This window comes from Struthio camelus, chromosome 2 (genome assembly GCF_040807025.1).
Source record: "Struthio camelus isolate bStrCam1 chromosome 2, bStrCam1.hap1, whole genome shotgun sequence".
Lineage (NCBI taxonomy): Eukaryota > Metazoa > Chordata > Aves > Struthioniformes > Struthionidae > Struthio > Struthio camelus.
The window spans coordinates 28,463,496-28,482,825 of record NC_090943.1 but is presented as its reverse complement, the minus strand read 5'-3'; the positions used below and the strand labels follow the sequence as shown (position 1 = coordinate 28,482,825).

Genomic DNA, 19,330 nt, shown 5'->3' with positions numbered 1-19,330 from the left:
CAAAATACACCTGGATTTCAAACTGAGGTGTTAACCACCTACAATACTATAGTCAGTGGAAGACAAAACCAGGAGCACTTTCTACCTATGAGCTCATTTTCGGTGTTGGAGACAGGCCTTAGTTTTATTCAAGAAAAATCAAAGAATGTATCCTACTTTGCTGCCATAATAAAAATCTCACAGACTCATTTTGAACCATGTTCTCTGATTTCTAAGCTTAACTCATTAATGCTCAGCGTGCAAGCACTGCTCAAGAAGCAAGTTTCTTCTAGAGAATGCAATTCTCTGTATTCTCTAGAATATATCCATTCATTTTGGACTCTCACAGAGAATGCACTTGCTGAACCTCTGTATTACTTATGTCATCTGAAAATTGAACTGAACACAAATACAGACATACAGATGTTTTATGCACGTCTGCTCTTGACTCCCAGGAGGCTCGTACAGCACAGGAAGAATGATCCTGGCATCTTGAGACTGAGCTAAAAAAAAGAGTTAAGAGTTCAGAGAGCAAAAGACTTTGCAGAGAGGGCTTTAAAATCTCCAACACCAGTAACAGCTAGCTAGGTGCTAGCTAGTTAAGGCTGCAAGAAGGGCCAAACTGGAATCCAACCAACATCCTTTTTCTCTAGAAGTAAGCAATATGGACTAAGTGTTCCATATCCTACAAGATATTGGTTCAACAGAGAGTGACGGTACAAATTGTCATTACCTACTGTTCATTACTTTACCTTGTAAGACCCAGTAAACATCACTACTTTTCGCTAATTTTTCCAAAAGAGGTGCAATTGAAGTGATATTGATTTTATACTGTGTGAGAGCTTCGTTGCTGCCATTGTGAATCTTGATAGACCACTGGAGAATTAAATAAAAAGAGATTCAGAACCTGTGTGTCTAAGGATCCTAAATTAACTGACTCCATTTCTCCTTCAGTAGCTATTTTTCACTATTTTTATAAAGCTAGCTTATTCTTCTAGGGTTCATTTTTAGAGCATTCAAAAACTTTATTTGGACCAAGTAACTGCCTAAGCAAATAATTACATCCAAATAGAGTAACTAAATGCACAGTATATACTATGTAGCTTACTGTATGCTTGATTTTTCATCAGTTTTATGATGTAAGGCATTTTAATTACAAGTCCCCTGACTTTGAACAACGCTGAAGTAGCAGCAACAGCACTATATAAGAATCAGGGCCAAATCCAGTAGATTTCACTCTAGCAAAACTCTGACTTCAGCAAGAGATGCATGCCAGCAAAACCTGAAGGTGATATCAAGTTCCAGCAGTTCCAGAAAAGTAATGTTTTACAGATATCCATTAAAAAAGATAAATAAAAAGCGCTGTTGAGAGTTTTGATTTCATCTTCTACCCGAAAGGATTACAAGAATTCTACAACCATCCAAGAATCTCTCCCAGCTTTAGAAAGAATTTCTGTAAGCAATGTAGCATTTTTAAATATTATTGTATCTATACTGATTTACTCAGTTAAAGCAGAGAAAAAAAGTTTTACCTTCAGTCTGAATGTGATGAACTACTCAGTTATTTCTAAATATATTTCTAAATATTTTAATGTAAGCAAACCAAACATACTGTGAAATCCACCTTGTGAGAATACTATCTTCCATATGCATAAACTAATACTTCATGAGTCTAAATACTATGCAGCTGCTCTGAAAACTCACACTCTAGAAAGAAAAGCACTTTCTCACAGTAGCCAAATCTAGACTCATGAAATATCCTGAGCATTAGAACAGCCATTTTAAGAAATATACTCTGTTCAACAGAAACTCAGCAACTAAAAAGCAGAGCACTGCAGGGGCATTCTCAGAGCCATCTCCTTTTCCCAAAACAAGCATGCAACTGTTTTGTGAGCTTCTCCAGTTTATAATACCTTACTTCTATTTATAAACTGCTATTTATTTGTCATCTTAATACAGACAGGTAGAAGTCAAAGTGGCATGTTAAGTAGCATGCCCTTACCAAAGGCTAGGAAAAGGTGTATGGCGTTTCAGCTAGTTAAAGATATAGTTAAGTTTCAAAACACTGACAAGTCCAAGAGCATGCAACAGTTTAATCTAGAGACAGAGTATCATGCTAGTGGTAGTGGTGGTAATTTTACTGATGCAGAAGATATTTGAAGCACTTTACTTTTCTGCAAGTCACTTAAAATAGAGGTGTTTATCTTTGGCCACCGGTAGATGTCACTATTTATGCTTTATGTATTTATATTCTGCAAGTCACTTAAAATAGAGGTGTTTATCTTTGGCCACCAGTAGATGTCACTATTTATGCTTTATGTATTTATATTTGTGTGTTACGAAAAGCTGAGCATCACATGCACGTTGTTGTTTCAAATCTCTTCTGCTATTTACAGAGGACAACACACTATGGCTAATCTATATATGTACCAGAATACTATCTGTATAGAATGGTATCTTCTCTGTAAAATGACAACTCATGCTCATAAAATATGCTAGACTCTAGAGCTAAGTGGATATATTCTAGGCTTACCAAGCTTCTTAAAACCCAGTATACTTGTGTGGATCCTACACAGGAAGAGAATTTGGGGGGTTTCACCTGTACAGAAACTGAGCTCTGGGGAGAATTTTCGACTACATCAGAAAAAATTGTGTGGAGGTGTGCATACACCCATACGTAACCTTCACCTGAAGTATTAGCATGTCCAGGAATTTCCAGATTGGTAGAATGCCCAATGTGTCTCTAAACCAAATTGCTTTCAAAGGACTTTGTTTAAAATGGTCCCCTTTTTTCCCACCTGACTGACATAAAATTAAAATGGCTAATTACTTTCAAATTCCACTTCCAAAAAATTTGGAACTGGGAAACACTAAATGTAAAAGTTAATGAGAAGAGAAGTCGTTATTGACTCTTGACTCCCAATACCAGTCAGCTACTGGAACAGACTATCTGAAAAAGGCTGTTGAATTACCATCATTGGGCGTTTTAAAGAACTGGTTAGACAAAATCTTGTCAAGTACGATGATCCTGCCTTATGCCAAACTGATAGGTTAGATGACCTCTTTAAGTCCTTGTCAGCCCTTTCTTTCTGTGAGGCTGCAGCCTAAAGCAGTGCTGGAACCTTCCAATGTGACAAGATTCAGGAACTGCAATTACTTAGGCTAGATTTTCCTCTAAAATTTTTTGCCTATATGTAAATCTAAGAGAAGGGTGCGATCCTAGAAAGAGCATTCCCAGATTGGGCCATCCTCAAAAGCAGTATTTTGAGACTGAAAACACAGTAAATTAAACATGTATCTCAGTTAACATGCAAGTTCTTTTATTTAATGTTTTTTTAATGAATAACCTGGTTTTCACAGAGAATCTTTATATTACTTGTGTTCCAAGCTAACCAAACCATATCAACCAATGTTACTGCTAATAAGCAAGTATTGTACACCACACAACTATAAAAAAATATACTTGATGTTTTAGAATTACTTTTTATAAACAAAAAACTCAGTGTTTTTTACTATAAACTGGGACAAAATCTTTATCTTGCCACTCGCTTGTTGGCAAAGAAGTTAGCCTACTAGAACTTCCTTCCGTACTAAAATGTATAGTAAATGTATAGCTTACCGTGGCTGCTCCTGCTACAATTATATGAGGTTTTGCTGTGGAAGCCTAAGTCACAAGGAAAAAGAAATTAGTTTAAAAGTATTCACAAGTTATACCCATTATTAAATATATTGAGTAGGTTAATTAAGACTCCTATCTTAATTAACTGTGACTCAACTTTTCCAGTAGCTAACAGTTACACATGAATAGATCAGAGATACATTACAAAGAACAACTTGTGAAGTACCAAAATTTTCACATGATAGAATCTACAAAAGGTATAAAGTATGAATAAGCACTCACAATCACTATCAACTTGGCAGTAGAAGTTCTCTTTAAAAGCTAACTAAACATCTCCTCCTAAGATCAAGTAAACTGTAAATCAAACTACTGAAGTACATTTTCTCTAGGCATCTCTTGGCATTCTCAATTGTCAAGATCAAAGTGACCGTAAAGCCACTGTAAAAACAGAACAAGACAATGGACGATCATTGCCGCAGAAGTTTGAAAGTTAGGTCTAAGATAAGGAACAGAACACACATACAAACAAACGAGCACAAGGAAACAGAAAATGCAGGTCATTTCAATAGTTAAGTTTTGTCTTCACTCAGCACGGATTTAACAGTTCTCAAATGTTTGTAATAATCACAGAAAATGAAAACTGAAGGATAACTTTGGCTATCTTGATAGAAGCAGTCTTGCAAGAATGAAGACCAGGGTAACAAAAGAATCACCATGGGCCATTACTAGATAATTCCAGGCCATTCACAAACCAGTAAAGGAAGAAGCCCTCCCTGAAAAGTAGCTGCCATTCTGTAAATATTTTAGTCGTTATCACAATTACATAAATAGTTTATCAGTAACTGTATACTGAAAAACACGACCACCTATATCATAAGTTAAATAGTCATATAAAATAACTAGTATATAATTTCAGAGTAATATGGAAAAATCAAAGCACTCTACACACTTTCCAAATTGCTTTTGTTCTTCAGCTTAGATCACGCAACATGAATATAAAAATTTCTCCTCCCCTAAAAGTAGAGCCCTCCTCCCCTAAAAGTAGAGCCATAACTGAGACAGAGTAAGAGGTTTGCCAAATCAGAGCAAAATCCTTTCAGCTCCTAATAGGATGGATCAAACTGCTCCTAGGAAATAGGGTTGTGTTTTTTTTTTTTTTAAATCTTTTTTTGTCCAGATGCAGTCACCCTTCAGAGACCTGGAAAAGCCCAGAAACATATATGCCAGGAAACACTCCCCCTTCTCTATTTTTCTGTCAACTTTCAGATCTCTGGTATGGAACTCAGTGAATACATGTGATTTACTGCTGTTGTTGAACAAAGGCTTGAACTCAGTTAGCTGCTATATTTTCCTAAAGCAAATGTATTTTCAAAACAAACCTCAGTCCAAGATTTGATACGTTGTCTCATAGAACCATTAACTTCTGGATACCACAGGAAATCCTGTAAAACAAATGCAGATATACTTTGTAAGCATTAAGATAAGCAGTAGACTAATAACAAAAATTCAGAAAACTGAACTAACTACAAGCAATTAAACTGTGAAGGAAAATTACATGGCCCACAGTAAGATTTCGAAAGAGAAAGAAAAGAGAAAGAAAAGAGAAAGAAAAGAGAAAGAAAAGAGAAAGAAAAGAGAAAGAAAAGAGAAAGAAAAGAGAAAGAAAAGAGAAAGAAAAGAGAAAGAAAAGAGAAAGAAAAGAGAAAGAAAAGAGAAAGAAAAGAGAAAGAAAAGAGAAAGAAAAGAGAAAGAAAAGAGAAAGAAAAGAGAAAGAAAAGAGAAAGAAAAGAGAAAGAAAAGAGAAAGAAAAGAGAAAGAAAAGAGAAAGAAAAGAGAAAGAAAAGAGAAAGAAAAGAGAAAGAAAAGAGAAAGAAAAGAGAAAGAAAAGAGAAAGAAAAGAGAAAGAAAAGAGAAAGAAAAGAGAAAGAAAAGAGAAAGAAAAGAGAAAGAAAAGAGAAAGAAAAGAGAAAGAAAAGAGAAAGAAAAGAGAAAGAAAAGAGAAAGAAAAGAGAAAGAAAAGAGAAAGAAAAGAGAAAGAAAAGAGAAAGAAAAGAGAAAGAAAAGAGAAAGAAAAGAGAAAGAAAAGAGAAAGAAAAGAGAAAGAAAAGAGAAAGAAAAGAGAAAGAAAAGAGAAAGAAAAGAGAAAGAAAAGAGAAAGAAAAGAGAAAGAAAAGAGAAAGAAAAGAGAAAGAAAAGAGAAAGAAAAGAGAAAGAAAAGAGAAAGAAAAGAGAAAGAAAAGAGAAAGAAAAGAGAAAGAAAAGAGAAAGAAAAGAGAAAGAAAAGAGAAAGAAAAGAGAAAGAAAAGAGAAAGAAAAGAGAAAGAAAAGAGAAAGAAAAGAGAAAGAAAAGAGAAAGAAAAGAGAAAGAAAAGAGAAAGAAAAGAGAAAGAAAAGAGAAAGAAAAGAGAAAGAAAAGAGAAAGAAAAGAGAAAGAAAAGAGAAAGAAAAGAGAAAGAAAAGAGAAAGAAAAGAGAAAGAAAAGAGAAAGAAAAGAGAAAGAAAAGAGAAAGAAAAGAGAAAGAAAAGAGAAAGAAAAGAGAAAGAAAAGAGAAAGAAAAGAGAAAGAAAAGAGAAAGAAAAGAGAAAGAAAAGAGAAAGAAAAGAGAAAGAAAAGAGAAAGAAAAGAGAAAGAAAAGAGAAAGAAAAGAGAAAGAAAAGAGAAAGAAAAGAGAAAGAAAAGAGAAAGAAAAGAGAAAGAAAAGAGAAAGAAAAGAGAAAGAAAAGAGAAAGAAAAGAGAAAGAAAAGAGAAAGAAAAGAGAAAGAAAAGAGAAAGAAAAGAGAAAGAAAAGAGAAAGAAAAGAGAAAGAAAAGAGAAAGAAAAGAGAAAGAAAAGAGAAAGAAAAGAGAAAGAAAAGAGAAAGAAAAGAGAAAGAAAAGAGAAAGAAAAGAGAAAGAAAAGAGAAAGAAAAGAGAAAGAAAAGAGAAAGAAAAGAGAAAGAAAAGAGAAAGAAAAGAGAAAGAAAAGAGAAAGAAAAGAGAAAGAAAAGAGAAAGAAAAGAGAAAGAAAAGAGAAAGAAAAGAGAAAGAAAAGAGAAAGAAAAGAGAAAGAAAAGAGAAAGAAAAGAGAAAGAAAAGAGAAAGAAAAGAGAAAGAAAAGAGAAAGAAAAGAGAAAGAAAAGAGAAAGAAAAGAGAAAGAAAAGAGAAAGAAAAGAGAAAGAAAAGAGAAAGAAAAGAGAAAGAAAAGAGAAAGAAAAGAGAAAGAAAAGAGAAAGAAAAGAGAAAGAAAAGAGAAAGAAAAGAGAAAGAAAAGAGAAAGAAAAGAGAAAGAAAAGAGAAAGAAAAGAGAAAGAAAAGAGAAAGAAAAGAGAAAGAAAAGAGAAAGAAAAGAGAAAGAAAAGAGAAAGAAAAGAGAAAGAAAAGAGAAAGAAAAGAGAAAGAAAAGAGAAAGAAAAGAGAAAGAAAAGAGAAAGAAAAGAGAAAGAAAAGAGAAAGAAAAGAAAATTTTAATTTGCATTTCAGGAGCCAGGTTTTCACTGAAAAGGTGACTCTGACTTCTGCCAAGTGTGATGTCCTGTTCTCCAATACTATCAGGGTAAAAACTAGTTTGCATCTAATTTATTTATTCCAATTTGCTTTTTGTTTTGGACATTTAATGCATTACCTACTGACTCTCATTTTTTCAGATGTTGCGATTAATCTACAACCTTCAGCTAGGAAGACAATCTACATTTTGGCTAGTGTTATTATGTCTCCCAGGTAAAGCCAGAAGACCACACAGCACCTAGCTACTACCTCAGGTGCCTAAGTACCAAAAAGACTACAAAAGCACATTCAAGCAAAATGGAAAGGATTTCATATAGAAAAGTAACTGTAAGGAAACTTTATAACACAGAATGCGGAAATACTTCCAACAGAAAGGAACCATCTCTGTCTTCCACCTACACAGACCTAAAGATTTTGATAGTTCACTTTAGACATACTCTCAATTCATTACTTCGTAGGAATCTATGTGAGATCCAGCAGCCATCTGCATTGTCTGGAGGACAGAGGGGTCAGTATTATGAACAGAAAGGACAAAACTGAGCTGTCTACTTGCTCCTCAGTGATTCTCTCCTTTGTTGGTCAAGCATTTTCCACGTTCAGATTACTGGGTTGCAGCCATTCCGAATGTGAAAACTCAGCCAATAACATCAACAGTGATATGGAGTCAAATAAGAGGAAGCTTAGTCTTGGTTCTTGGTAATTAAAAATATATCCCTACTTTCCTGTTCCATGACATCTCCCAGAAGCCCAAACCTGCCATCTCAAACCCTGGTAGTCAGACACCTACACAGGCCTAAAGAGTTTAAAAAGATACAGAGCTGAGTCAGGCTAAGTCAATATAAATCTGGACTTCCACCTCTTCCTCCTACCTTGTATTACGTCCTCTCCTTTTCAGCACTCAGATACTCACATGATTAATCTCATCAGATCTGACTGAAAATGAATGTGATTAGATAAATTTTCAGCTGGATCAACTCCTAAACCAGCCCACTCTAACTACAGGACTAGTTACAGCGCAACACAGGAACATACTTTTAAGGGCAGAAGAGTGAGACAAAAGCTCAGTAGGCTTCAACTGCCACAGGATCACACCCTAAAATCTTATTCAGCAGCCTAAATCTTCACCATGTGCACAAACAGGTACTCAAAACTCACTCACAGACAACTGAGTACATTGCTTCTTTGGTTTTCATGAACAGAGAACGAATTGTCTCCAACAGATAAACAAATATATGACTAGAAGAGTCCTAGCACTGCTAACAGCCGGTATGGGAAGCAAAGAAAGCTACTGAGGACACCATTGTAATTACTGTGGCAAAGCAGAACAGAGTCCCCCATGCCTTTTTTTGGCTTTTTTTCTTTTTCTTTTTTTTTTTTTTAATAGCTGCATTATATCAACATTGTGGTTATTTCTTTATGCAATACCAGTGGAAACAATACTTGCTGGGATAGCACAGGGAGTTCGATGGCAATTATAGCAATTACTACCCCAGATACATGTTCCTGCAGCTGTGAAAGAGTAAACTTCCCATCCAAAGCTATTCTTGGGAAGGCCAAATTATAAGTTTTGATGAAAAAAGAAATTTTACACAGTACTTCTAGAGCTCGAGTCAAAAGCTATCAGAGAATACAAGTAGTCAAAGCCAAAGTCTCTCAAAGAGTCCTATTCAAAATATAATACATTAAGACACAGTTTCACATATTTTGTTGAAGATTTATAAAGGATATTGATCCTCTAACTCTTCTCATGTCTACTACAACATTTGTGGAAATTCGAAAAATCCAGCTCTGACTGCAATTTGGATTACATTGTATACAGTTATATATCTATTATTATGGCTTGTACTTAATGCCAGATAAAAACTTACCACTTTAATTGAAGCAGATTTATCTTCAAAAGGAATGTTTCCATGCTGTTAAAAAATGCAAAACAATTAAAAACCAAGAAACAATCTTTCAGAAGAAAAAATTTGCCCTCACCTAAATATTCATCTTTGCTAGAAAGGATTTTTCTTGCATAGACTTGTCAGTATATCCATGCAAATCGCTGATGTTACTTTCTTGATAAAACACACTGCTCTCTGAGAAGGCATTTTTCCTAGTAGAATTATATCCATCAAAGTCTGAAATGCTTTCTGTTCACTCCGTTACAAAGGTATCGCTAAATATTTTCCTATTTTTTCTGCCCAAAATGAGAAAAACTGGGACCTTTTCCTTCTGTCTTACCTTTCGTACACTTCCTTGCCCTAGCTTTCCTTTTCATATGCCTACATCATTTGTAAACAACAGCTGAAGCAGTTTTGATTAAAGAATAAAAGAAAATCATTTCAGGTAAAAATAAAGTCTGGAATGTATCCTTCGGTTTGCTGAGTGAAAAGATTGTAAGAAATTAAAATGGAAGCAGTCAGATATCCTAAACCACAGATACAACCCTTCTTTAATATCATATGACTATATGTAACCCTAGTTTCAAACCTGGTCCAAAAGGACAAGTATATTTCTCTCTCACAAACTGAAATCTTGATTCTTTAAATACGTGACAGAAGATACCTCTCAACTTGAAATCAGTTACACCACTCTATCACCTCAAAGCCGCTTAACTCCCACTTCTCGGCAGCAACTTTGATCTAACCAACAGACTAGGAGAAAGAGCTATTCAATCAAAGAAACGTCTTTTTTGTCAAGTGAAAAGTGACTGCACGCTGCCTGTCAGACAAATTGCCAGCTTGCACTTTTAAACCACAGAAGTACTAACTGGCAGATCTAATCTAAAGTTGAAAGTGAAATGTGTCTTTTCCCTTGCATATGTACATACATCCACAGTGATAAACCTAAGCAGCATGATATATCAGAAGAAATTAACATTCTGTTCCACAAAATGCATAACTAAATACTTTCTTACTGCTTCCAACCACCAAGCTGTAGTTCACACTGTTCACTTTATGAAATTCAAACTGCTCTTCAGCAGCTGTAAAATACAAAGCTAAGACCAGAAGCTATTTTTAGTTTCAGCCTCAAGTTAGACCTGGAAATCACTCAGTGCCCCACGGATTTTTATGAACAGATTAGATCAGCAATTTAACTGACATATAAAATGACAAATTATAACCTATGAATTACTACTAGTTAAATACACACTGTGGAACAATCATTTTCTCATCAAGAAGCCAAATATGAAGCACAAGCTGCAGTGGGACAAGTCAACTTCATTAATTCACTCCCAGACTGCCGCAAGCTTTCTCTCAAGCTTCCCAGTTCACTTCTCAGACTGCCAATCATCTCATTAATACCCCCAAAATTTTCTTGGCCTAATCCTGTTCTTCTCCAAAATACCTTTTTATCGTTCTTCTTCCTGATTCCTAGGCTGCAAGTAGTGTAATTTCTTGCCTTTTTGAAGCAGGGAGGAAAGAAACAAACAATAACAACAAGAACCCTCTTACCTTATTTCCTTCTTCTTTGACTTGAGGATTTATGAGTTTTATAAACGAATAAAACAGCTGTCGAATTCTAGAATCTCCTACAAATGCAATATGTTTGTCTATGAGGCAATTTTTTGCTTCACTGTAAAAACAAAACAGCAACATGCATGTTATGGGAAATTTATGCTATTTTAGGGAAAAGTCTTGGGAAAAATCTATAGAGCAATATAGACAATGTTAAGCACTATCTCCAGCTCTAAGGAACGGCATATGCACTTTAAAATACACCAATGAAATACAAATGAAAATGAACTCTCCTGCTAATGTGATTAGAACTGGCTTTCCTATTATGTGATGCTAGAAACAAAGCAGTTTCAAAATGGTAATACACAGCATAATTTTGAAAAATAAAGTTCTCTTACTAGTATTAATTAAAAAAGGTGACTGGTAATTTTATTGAATATTGTTTGCTGCAATTCTTCAGGAGATAATTACTTTTACTACACATTCAGTTACTTGAGATTCTAAAAATAATCATGGTATCCTCCCTCAACAATACGAGAGCGACATACAAAGTTCTGCAGTACCGTGTGGTTCTCCAAAACACTACCACTAACATTTATTTGTATTTTAACAAATAAACTCGACTATGGTAGGCGTTGTAGATACACAGATAAACTACAACGGAAAGGCTTTCTTCTGATAAATGGTATAATTTGAAATTCTCAAATCTAGGTGAAATTCTAGGGAATCAGCTATAAAGCGAAAAATCTAAGACTACAGTAACTAAAACTGTGGTCCAACAACCATCAGTCTTCTTTCCAGGCAAATGAGAATCTAAAGATAAGAATTTCCTTACCTATTTTTATACTTGTGCATCATACAACTGTGGGGCTGCCACACTTTTTCTCCAAGAAATCTCCCACTGGACAGAAGATACTCGCATGTGTCATCACCTTTAAAGTGTTACATTAAGATTAGAATTCAGATACAAAAAAAAGTTAAAACAGAGCTCTGCTGCCTTTTAAAGACGCAGTGACAATATCTGAAACACACAGGAATCCAAGCAATCAACAGTAGTAACCGCATCTAACTTATTGTAACAACATCTTGCCTAAGTTTCTGCAAATAGTCCTGTTGCTTCTACCACGTCTCTCTAAAACGTTCCTGCGACCTACAAAATGATAGAGGTCCAATTTCTGCTGTTAGAAAGATGTTGCAACACCATTTGTGACTCCAGAATAAAAGATGCCAATCCACTGCACTACCTACTATTCAAGAGTGTAGTACTATAAAATAAACAAACACTTTAATATAATAATCTTCTACAAAGAATTAGCATATGTGGAGCCTTGTATAGAACAAAAACCTCAAAATTAAATTTGCAAGAAAGTCTAAGTACATCTTTTTAAAAACCCAGCTATCACCTCAGAGCAGCTGAAATTAAATGCTGGGATAGAAGACAAAAATAATTTTACAAAAGAATTCTCTGATGATCCTTAACTGCAGCTACCTTTTCCAGTCTAGAAGTTGCATGCTAATTATAACTAATCACTTTGCGGGTGGTAAATTTTCAGGTCATTTTAAGCTCATATAAATAAAACACCTCAATTCTGAAATCAGCGGCTGTTATCTTTCAACAGACTTCACATCAGATTCCTTCGTCATATAAACTCATCGCAGTGCAAAGCTGTTTGCCGTAAGAGGAACTGCCCTCCAGCGTTTTTGTCATACTTGGCATTTCAGACCATGATAAACAGGAAAACTGTGGTAAATTGAATGGCAATTATCTATGGTGGCTTGTGCAGAAACAATGCACCACAAAATCCTTACTTAACACTTTCCGTAAAATCTTAACTTGATTAAACTCAGTGGAGAATTTCCCTTTTATTCAGTGAAACCGGTAGTAATTCTAAAGAATGGGCCTTTTTCCACCCATGTTCAGGGCTCCTGGAAATCACACATAAGGAGACAGATACACTTGCTGACTATCTCAATTGTTAAGAGAAAATCTGAAGCTTTATCTAGAACTGCAAATTAGATCAGGTGAACAGAGAGTGACGCAGGTACTGTGATGTCTATGGGAAGAGGAATTTAGAAGACAATGCTGACGTCAACTGAGACCCAGCTCCACAGTCCTAGAAGTAAAAGATCAACGCTACAGTAAATATTTTAGGGAAAAAGGGACAGAACTACAACAGCACTTACCACGTGCTTAAATAAAGCCTTCGACATGTCCACAATCCAACAAAGAGGACAGTGGGAAAAAAGGTACACTGGATAAAGTAATCCTTTCTAGGTAATATTCTGATAAGAAAACGTGTTTACCATAGTCCAAGCTAAGGCAGCCTGAGAAGCCGTGCATGATTGTTTGTTTATTTATTTTTAAATAAAGCAATGTTGGAATTTGAAGGGAATTAGCTCTGCATTACTACATTTGCACAGAATGCAAAAAAAAAATAAAAAGACTATTTTGTGATAAATGGAATCAAGCCATTTGAAAAGATGCAGGTACTGCGCTAAAGAGGGTATGCCTCTCAATTGCAGGTATTTTTTTTTTACTTTGGGAATATTTTTGTCTAACAAGCATTCAAAGACTGCATGAGCTCTACTTCTCATTCTTCTTGACAGGAGGAAAACATCCAAGTGCTCATGCTTGCAGCTGTTGTGATTTCCAAAGAGCTCCTTTGGAGAGCTAACAAATATTCTGAATCCTATTTGCATCAGTTAATTACCTAGCAGCTTTCATTTACATTTTTAATATAAAATAATTCAAGTGGGGAAATAAGCCATTGTAAATACAATGATATTAGTTTCCATAGCAAGTCTGCTTAATAGAAAATACAAATTGCTTTTCAATAAGAAAAACTGTACAAAAGCTAAAAAGTCTTTATGGACAGAGACCTATTTTGACAAAGGTAAATAAATAAAAGAAATAAGAATCTCAGATCTTATGACTTCTGTACATTCTATTTTTTATTTAAACAAAGGAACATAAATGTACCGATAGTCACAAGTGTCAGAGACTGCATTACAATAATGAGCACAGATTAATTCTTTGCTAAGATTTTTAAAGATGTTGGGAATATTAATTGCTGGATTTAGCACTATATTTATAGTAAGACTAAAGGGTTTTTTTTCAGCTAAAAATTTCATGAGCTATAAATCCCAAGATCAAAGCAGTGAACTGGAGTGAGTGTACTCGGTATTGTTCTACAGGTCTAATCTACCATCTTCTCCTTTCACAAGAGACTGACTCTCATTCAGCTGCCAAAGGCAACTTGTTCCACAGAACAGCTGCAAACAACCAGCAGTCTCCAGACCACGGTTTGGGAATTGCTGAAACAGTGAGTTAAAATGCATTTTGGACACTGACGAGACTAAATACACGTTTTAAGTCTTGGCTTCAAAAAGGTATGATTTATTTATGCAATATAAATTCGTGTTTAATAATAAAAATCAAAACCAAGACCACAGGACATAAAAATAAACAACAAAGGAATGAGAAAACTTTCTGAACTCTAGAAATTATCTTGATTAAATTGACATAATTTTCAAAATAAGACAACCTTGAAAAACTAAGAGAGATCTTAGGGAGAAAGAAAGTGGATTTCTCACGTTCAAAGTTAACCATATACAGAAGTGCGTATCAACCCCAGAGCTACATTTTCGTTTTTACGGAAAGCACCTGTCCTTGTTAGCAACAATTACTTATTTGTACTTCAAAGCGTTATTATGAATGCTTTAATCCATTTATTATCAACGTATAAGTTAAAGAAAACCATACCAAAATATTGACAAAATGTTAAGACTTTAAGCTAGAAACATATAATAGCTTATCATTACAGGAAGTCTGGGCTAAGCTTAACCTGCACGGGCATTACCTAAATCCTCAGAAGGCCAGTTATTAAATAAATTCTGTAGACAAATAATGCCTACTTTGCATTCCTCTTTAATAGTACACAACGCAACTCTGCCCTCATTAAGGCTTTTCTCAGACTATCCCTCTTCAGGTGCCATTCTACAATTCTCATATGCTCTTTTTTTTAAATAAGGCATAAGAGAATTTGGAAAAGTGACTTCTTATTTCCATAATTTCCCAATACTGGGAAGAAACTGTGAAGACAGTATCAATATTGAAATTATTTTTTCTATAAACGTTTTAAATCTGGAGGAAAACAACTCTCAGAAAATATAATCACTTTTTAGTTTTCAACTACCCTGCCACTTAACCAATGTGATCTTCCGCAAGTGCAAAAAGTATTCAATGCCCAGAAGTACAAAGGAAAGAAAATTTATGCATACATGCACATTTGGAGCAGTTCTAGCAACCCTACAGAAGTGAGGCACTAGAAAGCATAGGAAGTTAACATAAAAAGGTGTCGCTCAGTCCTGGGTGACTATATAATCAACGGTCAATGAGTGCAGGCAGCAGCAGCAGCTTTCCACGATTATGGGGAGAGAATATTTTGCCCCAAAACATGCTGCAGAAGGATTCCTTCATCCCCTGCTTCTGCTAAAACCACAAGGCAGGCCAAACTTTTGTGACTGTTTTAAGACAGTCTAAGTGCAAGTGACCGCTGGCAGTGCCCTCCCCCTCGTGCCAGCACTGGCACTGGCTCTAGTGAACTGAGCCAGGAAACGAAGCTGGATCGCTCCACGACTGCTCCTCAGTCACAGCAGCGCCAGGAAAAGGTCAGGAGCAGGTGCGGGAACGAGGTGCAACAGCCCCTTGTTGGCAGCAACACATATTTAGGTGGACTAAAGCAATGATCGTCTGGCACTGCAGGTTCTCAACAGCCAAACTCAGGCACTTAAGACCTACTAAAATGCTTTACACTATACACTAAAATGTTTTAAAAATACACTGTAACCACAAAGTTTAAAATATAAAACTTAAAATTTCACTGGTTCAGCAATTACAAAGTATGAGCTTGACAGTTCAAAAGTTTGCTCTTCTGTAGTTTGAACATTCATAATAAAGACTAAAAACACTGGCTTTACTGAAATGTGATTATTTTAATGTTTCACAGAATGTTCCATAAAAGCCTATCTCCCAAAAAATGAAAATGCACTCCCTATAAATATCCATGAAATCATTTGAAATATTTGGTCCAATATTCACAAAACCTTAAATAAGGCATAAATCCCTCTTTCTCCAAGAAAAAGTTAAGTAAAATATGTGTTAAAAAATTAACACACACAGATATATTATCTCTTCTCCTCAAAGTAAGACTATAAACCACATCCTTTTCCATCATCCCACAATTATTTAGGTTAGTAGCTTTTACAATCCAAACGTCCAGCAAGAAACTTGAAGAGCCAGCAGAAATGACTCTCCCAAAATGACAGGGCAAATCTGCATTAATGATATATGGGTGACGGGAACATCTCTATTCTTCCAAAAAAATAAAGGATTGGGATCTTTAGAAACCTGTATGATCACATATCTTTCCAGATTATCATGCAGATAATCTGCACCACACATTGGTGATGTTGCCGATATTCTAATTTGTGAACCAATACTTAGCTGCCTGCTCCTCCACAACCCACCCCAGAAAAATGAGATAAGGTTCCCATCAATTAAGTTGGAAAAATGTTATAAAAAGCATAAAACAAAATGCACGTTTAAAGTATTGTTTATACCCAAAACTGTAACTATCTCTTATTTAGAACACAAAAAAGCAGAAGTACTCAGACATAAAAGTACCAATAATGCAGCTCCTGGATGTTGCTTTTTGGAGTAGAACATAAAATTAGCTTGGAGGGAAAAAGAAATGGCAGCTAAAGATATCCTCTTATCCTTCCCTTCCCTCCTAAAGCTCCTTCCTGTTTTCATGAAAGTCAGGAAAGGGCATGGAGAAGAGACTGTACTGCAAATATTATTTCTTGGCTCATTTATCCTACAAATTCAGCAGTGGTTATATAATCACGTGTTGTTATTTACAATGACCCACGGTTCCTCAATTCCCTTATTTCAAAATACAACTGCTAGAAGCAGCCTTCTTTTTCCTTCCTTGAACTTCATTTCCTTACCACTGCTATTGCATCACGACTACTAAAAAAGGTGGAATAATATGAAGAATTAAAAAAAGTCGAGATAAACTTCTTGGAGTCGTGCCTCTGAGTTTGGTCTGGTTCTTCATGAGCACCCACACATGACACACTCTCATCATGAAAATCTGGCTTTAAAACAACCTGTCACTCTTCATCCCCCATCTCAGTTGTAGGAGCTCTCGGTTAGGTAGATTTTGAAACACAAAAGAAAAAGGTGTGTTTAAATAAGATACAAACATACGGTGATCCTATTTTTGTCACTGATGAGAATCCATCAATCTCGCCTGGGTAGTTCAGGAATCCCCTGAGAAAAATTCACCCAAAACCTCCCAAGCAAATGTTTGGGGATACCACAAACCAAACTGGCACTTCCTTCCTAATCACAATGCACATGCACTATCTGCTTCAAACTGATTTATTACTTAAGAGCAGTTACAGGATGTGGTAAATTCCCTGACACAGAAGGCCACATGCTTCTAACATTTACAGAAGTTCTCATGAAAGTATGCTGACACTGCAGGTGTAGGCTCAAGTCAGAGATTTCCAGAAAGGTAGTCTCTCTCATTCTCCTACTTTTCAACCAGTACAGGTCACTCCAGGTCAGCAACATAATCTTTTGCTTCATTAGTAAAATGCCGTTTCTGGGTAGGTCTAAGAAAGGGTCTTCCAGGAGCAGTTTATCAATGCCTTTTTTCTTCTCTTCCAACTCCTGCTGCCTACAAGACAGCTGCTGATCCTGCTGCCAAAACTTCTGCAAAAGGAGCTCAGAAAACAGCTGGTGACTTGCAAAGCTGAATCTTCATATTTTTTTTTCCACAGAATTAGGTCAGCATAGCCAAGAGTTGTTGGATCAATATCTTCTTAGTAGAAACCATAAGTTCCAAATGATCAAAGTTTTAGTTTTTCTTAATCATTTAAGATACAATCATCTTTCCCTTCTTCAGCCTTTCCATCTTCAGCCTCTCCCATCTTCCCTTTCACAGATATTTCTGACTATTTCCAGGAGAAACTGAAGCTATGTTATCCACCCTGCTCTCTCAGTCCCCTGTTTTACAGTTGCAGGAACTACTATAGATTTCCCTAGAAATATATAACTCTGAAGGCAACGTAGAGCACAAATACTATGAGCTGGCAATCCAGGTCAGCATGCAGATTTCAGAGCACTCAGAAGAGTTGTCTTTTCAAGAATAAGCAACAGGTGACAGCAAATCATAACTGCAGACAACCTGCCACTCCATCATGATTACCCACAAATAAAACAATCCTCCATCCTGCAGTACGCTTACTGAAATCACATTCCAAACACGATATTGTGTAAAAATGATTTTAACATATACAAATACACAGATAATGTTTTAGGCTAAGGAATTAGGCTTTCTTTCGTAACTCCTAATACTGAATATCTTACTGTTTCACTCGCAAGTGAGAAAGCTCCTGAAAGTCACTAGGTGCATTATTGATGACTAACGTCTTTCTTGAAACATAAAAGTCAAAGTTGTTTAGGGAAGATGAGAGTGGAGAAGGAAACAAGAGTGAAACAGCAGCCAAGGCAGACCAGAGGTTACAGGCAAAAGAGTGCCTCCAGAAATGCCAGTGTTACACAGGAGAGGAGCTACTTGAACAACACAGCAGCTAAAGAACCACTTTCTTTCTAATGCAGTCTACCCTCTTCTTGACTATTAATGAGATCTTCATTTTCAAGAATGACTGAGAAAATAAACCTAAATGTCATTCTGTAGATAAAACTGACGATTCTTTTGAAGTTCCTTTATGCTTTAAATATCCGTCCCAAAAATTACATTTTATTTTCATCAAATGTTGCACTCATACAGACCATGGTATAGTTATACAGAGTACAATTTCTCTGAATTGTATTATGCTCACTATTTTAGTTTATAATTCTTCAGTACTATGTTTTTTCTATCGAATTTGTGAAACCTCAAAGTCTTTATTCAGTGCCCAAACACACTACGTTTCATGATACCTTCTCTAAAAGGTACCTCTATTTCAAAGAAGCAGAATTCCAACTGCTCACTATTACTTGAAATAAAAATGTACTTTTAAACATGGTAATTCAGCGACTATGCTAAGAATGTGATATATTAAATTAAAAGTTATTTCCAACAAGGTTTAAGATTGTACCTTTGAAATACAACGATAATTGAAAAATACACAGCACTATCTAACTTTACTGGATATTACACAAATATTTAGCCAAATTAATGCTGTAAAGAAGCTGCCTGCAAGTTAAAGATGGTTCTAATCAACTTAAATTTTTGCAAAAGTTTTAAATGGCCCCTAAATATGATAACTTCCATTGTACCACTGAACATGAATTTGGGCTACCACAGCCCACAGTCCACCATTTTTTTTTTCCTACAAATAACCTTCATACAGGTAAGTTCTACTGGGAAGTGCAGTGGGCTGCGCCCATCTAAAATATGCATTTGCAGGACTGAGGCCAAAATTAACTGAAGTCAATCAGATGAAACAAAGCACTGTTAACTAAAGCCTTGCCCAAAAACAACCACTTCACAAAACGCATACAAATTCTTAACTGCAATCAATGCCTCATGAACTTTACAAGATTGCAAAGGGGGGGGGGGGGGGGGAATTGATGGCAATCTGCACAACATGGGTTCCTAAATCGAAGGAGATGAACTAAGCGTTTAAACATCCAGTTGGCACTTATGAAATCTTAAAAATACAGATACATGGCAAATACATAAAATCTAAATATTAATACTTTTGCTCCTGCTTTAGGTTAGTGA

General features: G+C 35.6%; 1 protein-coding gene across 2 annotated transcripts in view; it reads right to left on the bottom strand.

Moving 5' to 3' along the window:
* CASD1 (CAS1 domain containing 1) overlaps positions 1–19,330 on the bottom strand; it is a 37,922-nt gene that overhangs the window by 15,442 nt on the left and 3,150 nt on the right. For both annotated transcript variants that reach the window (XM_068934862.1, XM_009674275.2), the window contains exons 2-7: positions 11,362–11,458; positions 10,524–10,644; positions 8,952–8,996; positions 4,978–5,040; positions 3,599–3,643; positions 732–855 (exon numbers count right to left, since the gene is read on the bottom strand). In XM_068934862.1, the coding sequence (XP_068790963.1) occupies positions 732–855; positions 3,599–3,643; positions 4,978–5,040; positions 8,952–8,996; positions 10,524–10,644; positions 11,362–11,458 (495 nt within the window). The remainder of the gene's footprint in view (positions 1–731; positions 856–3,598; positions 3,644–4,977; positions 5,041–8,951; positions 8,997–10,523; positions 10,645–11,361; positions 11,459–19,330) is intronic.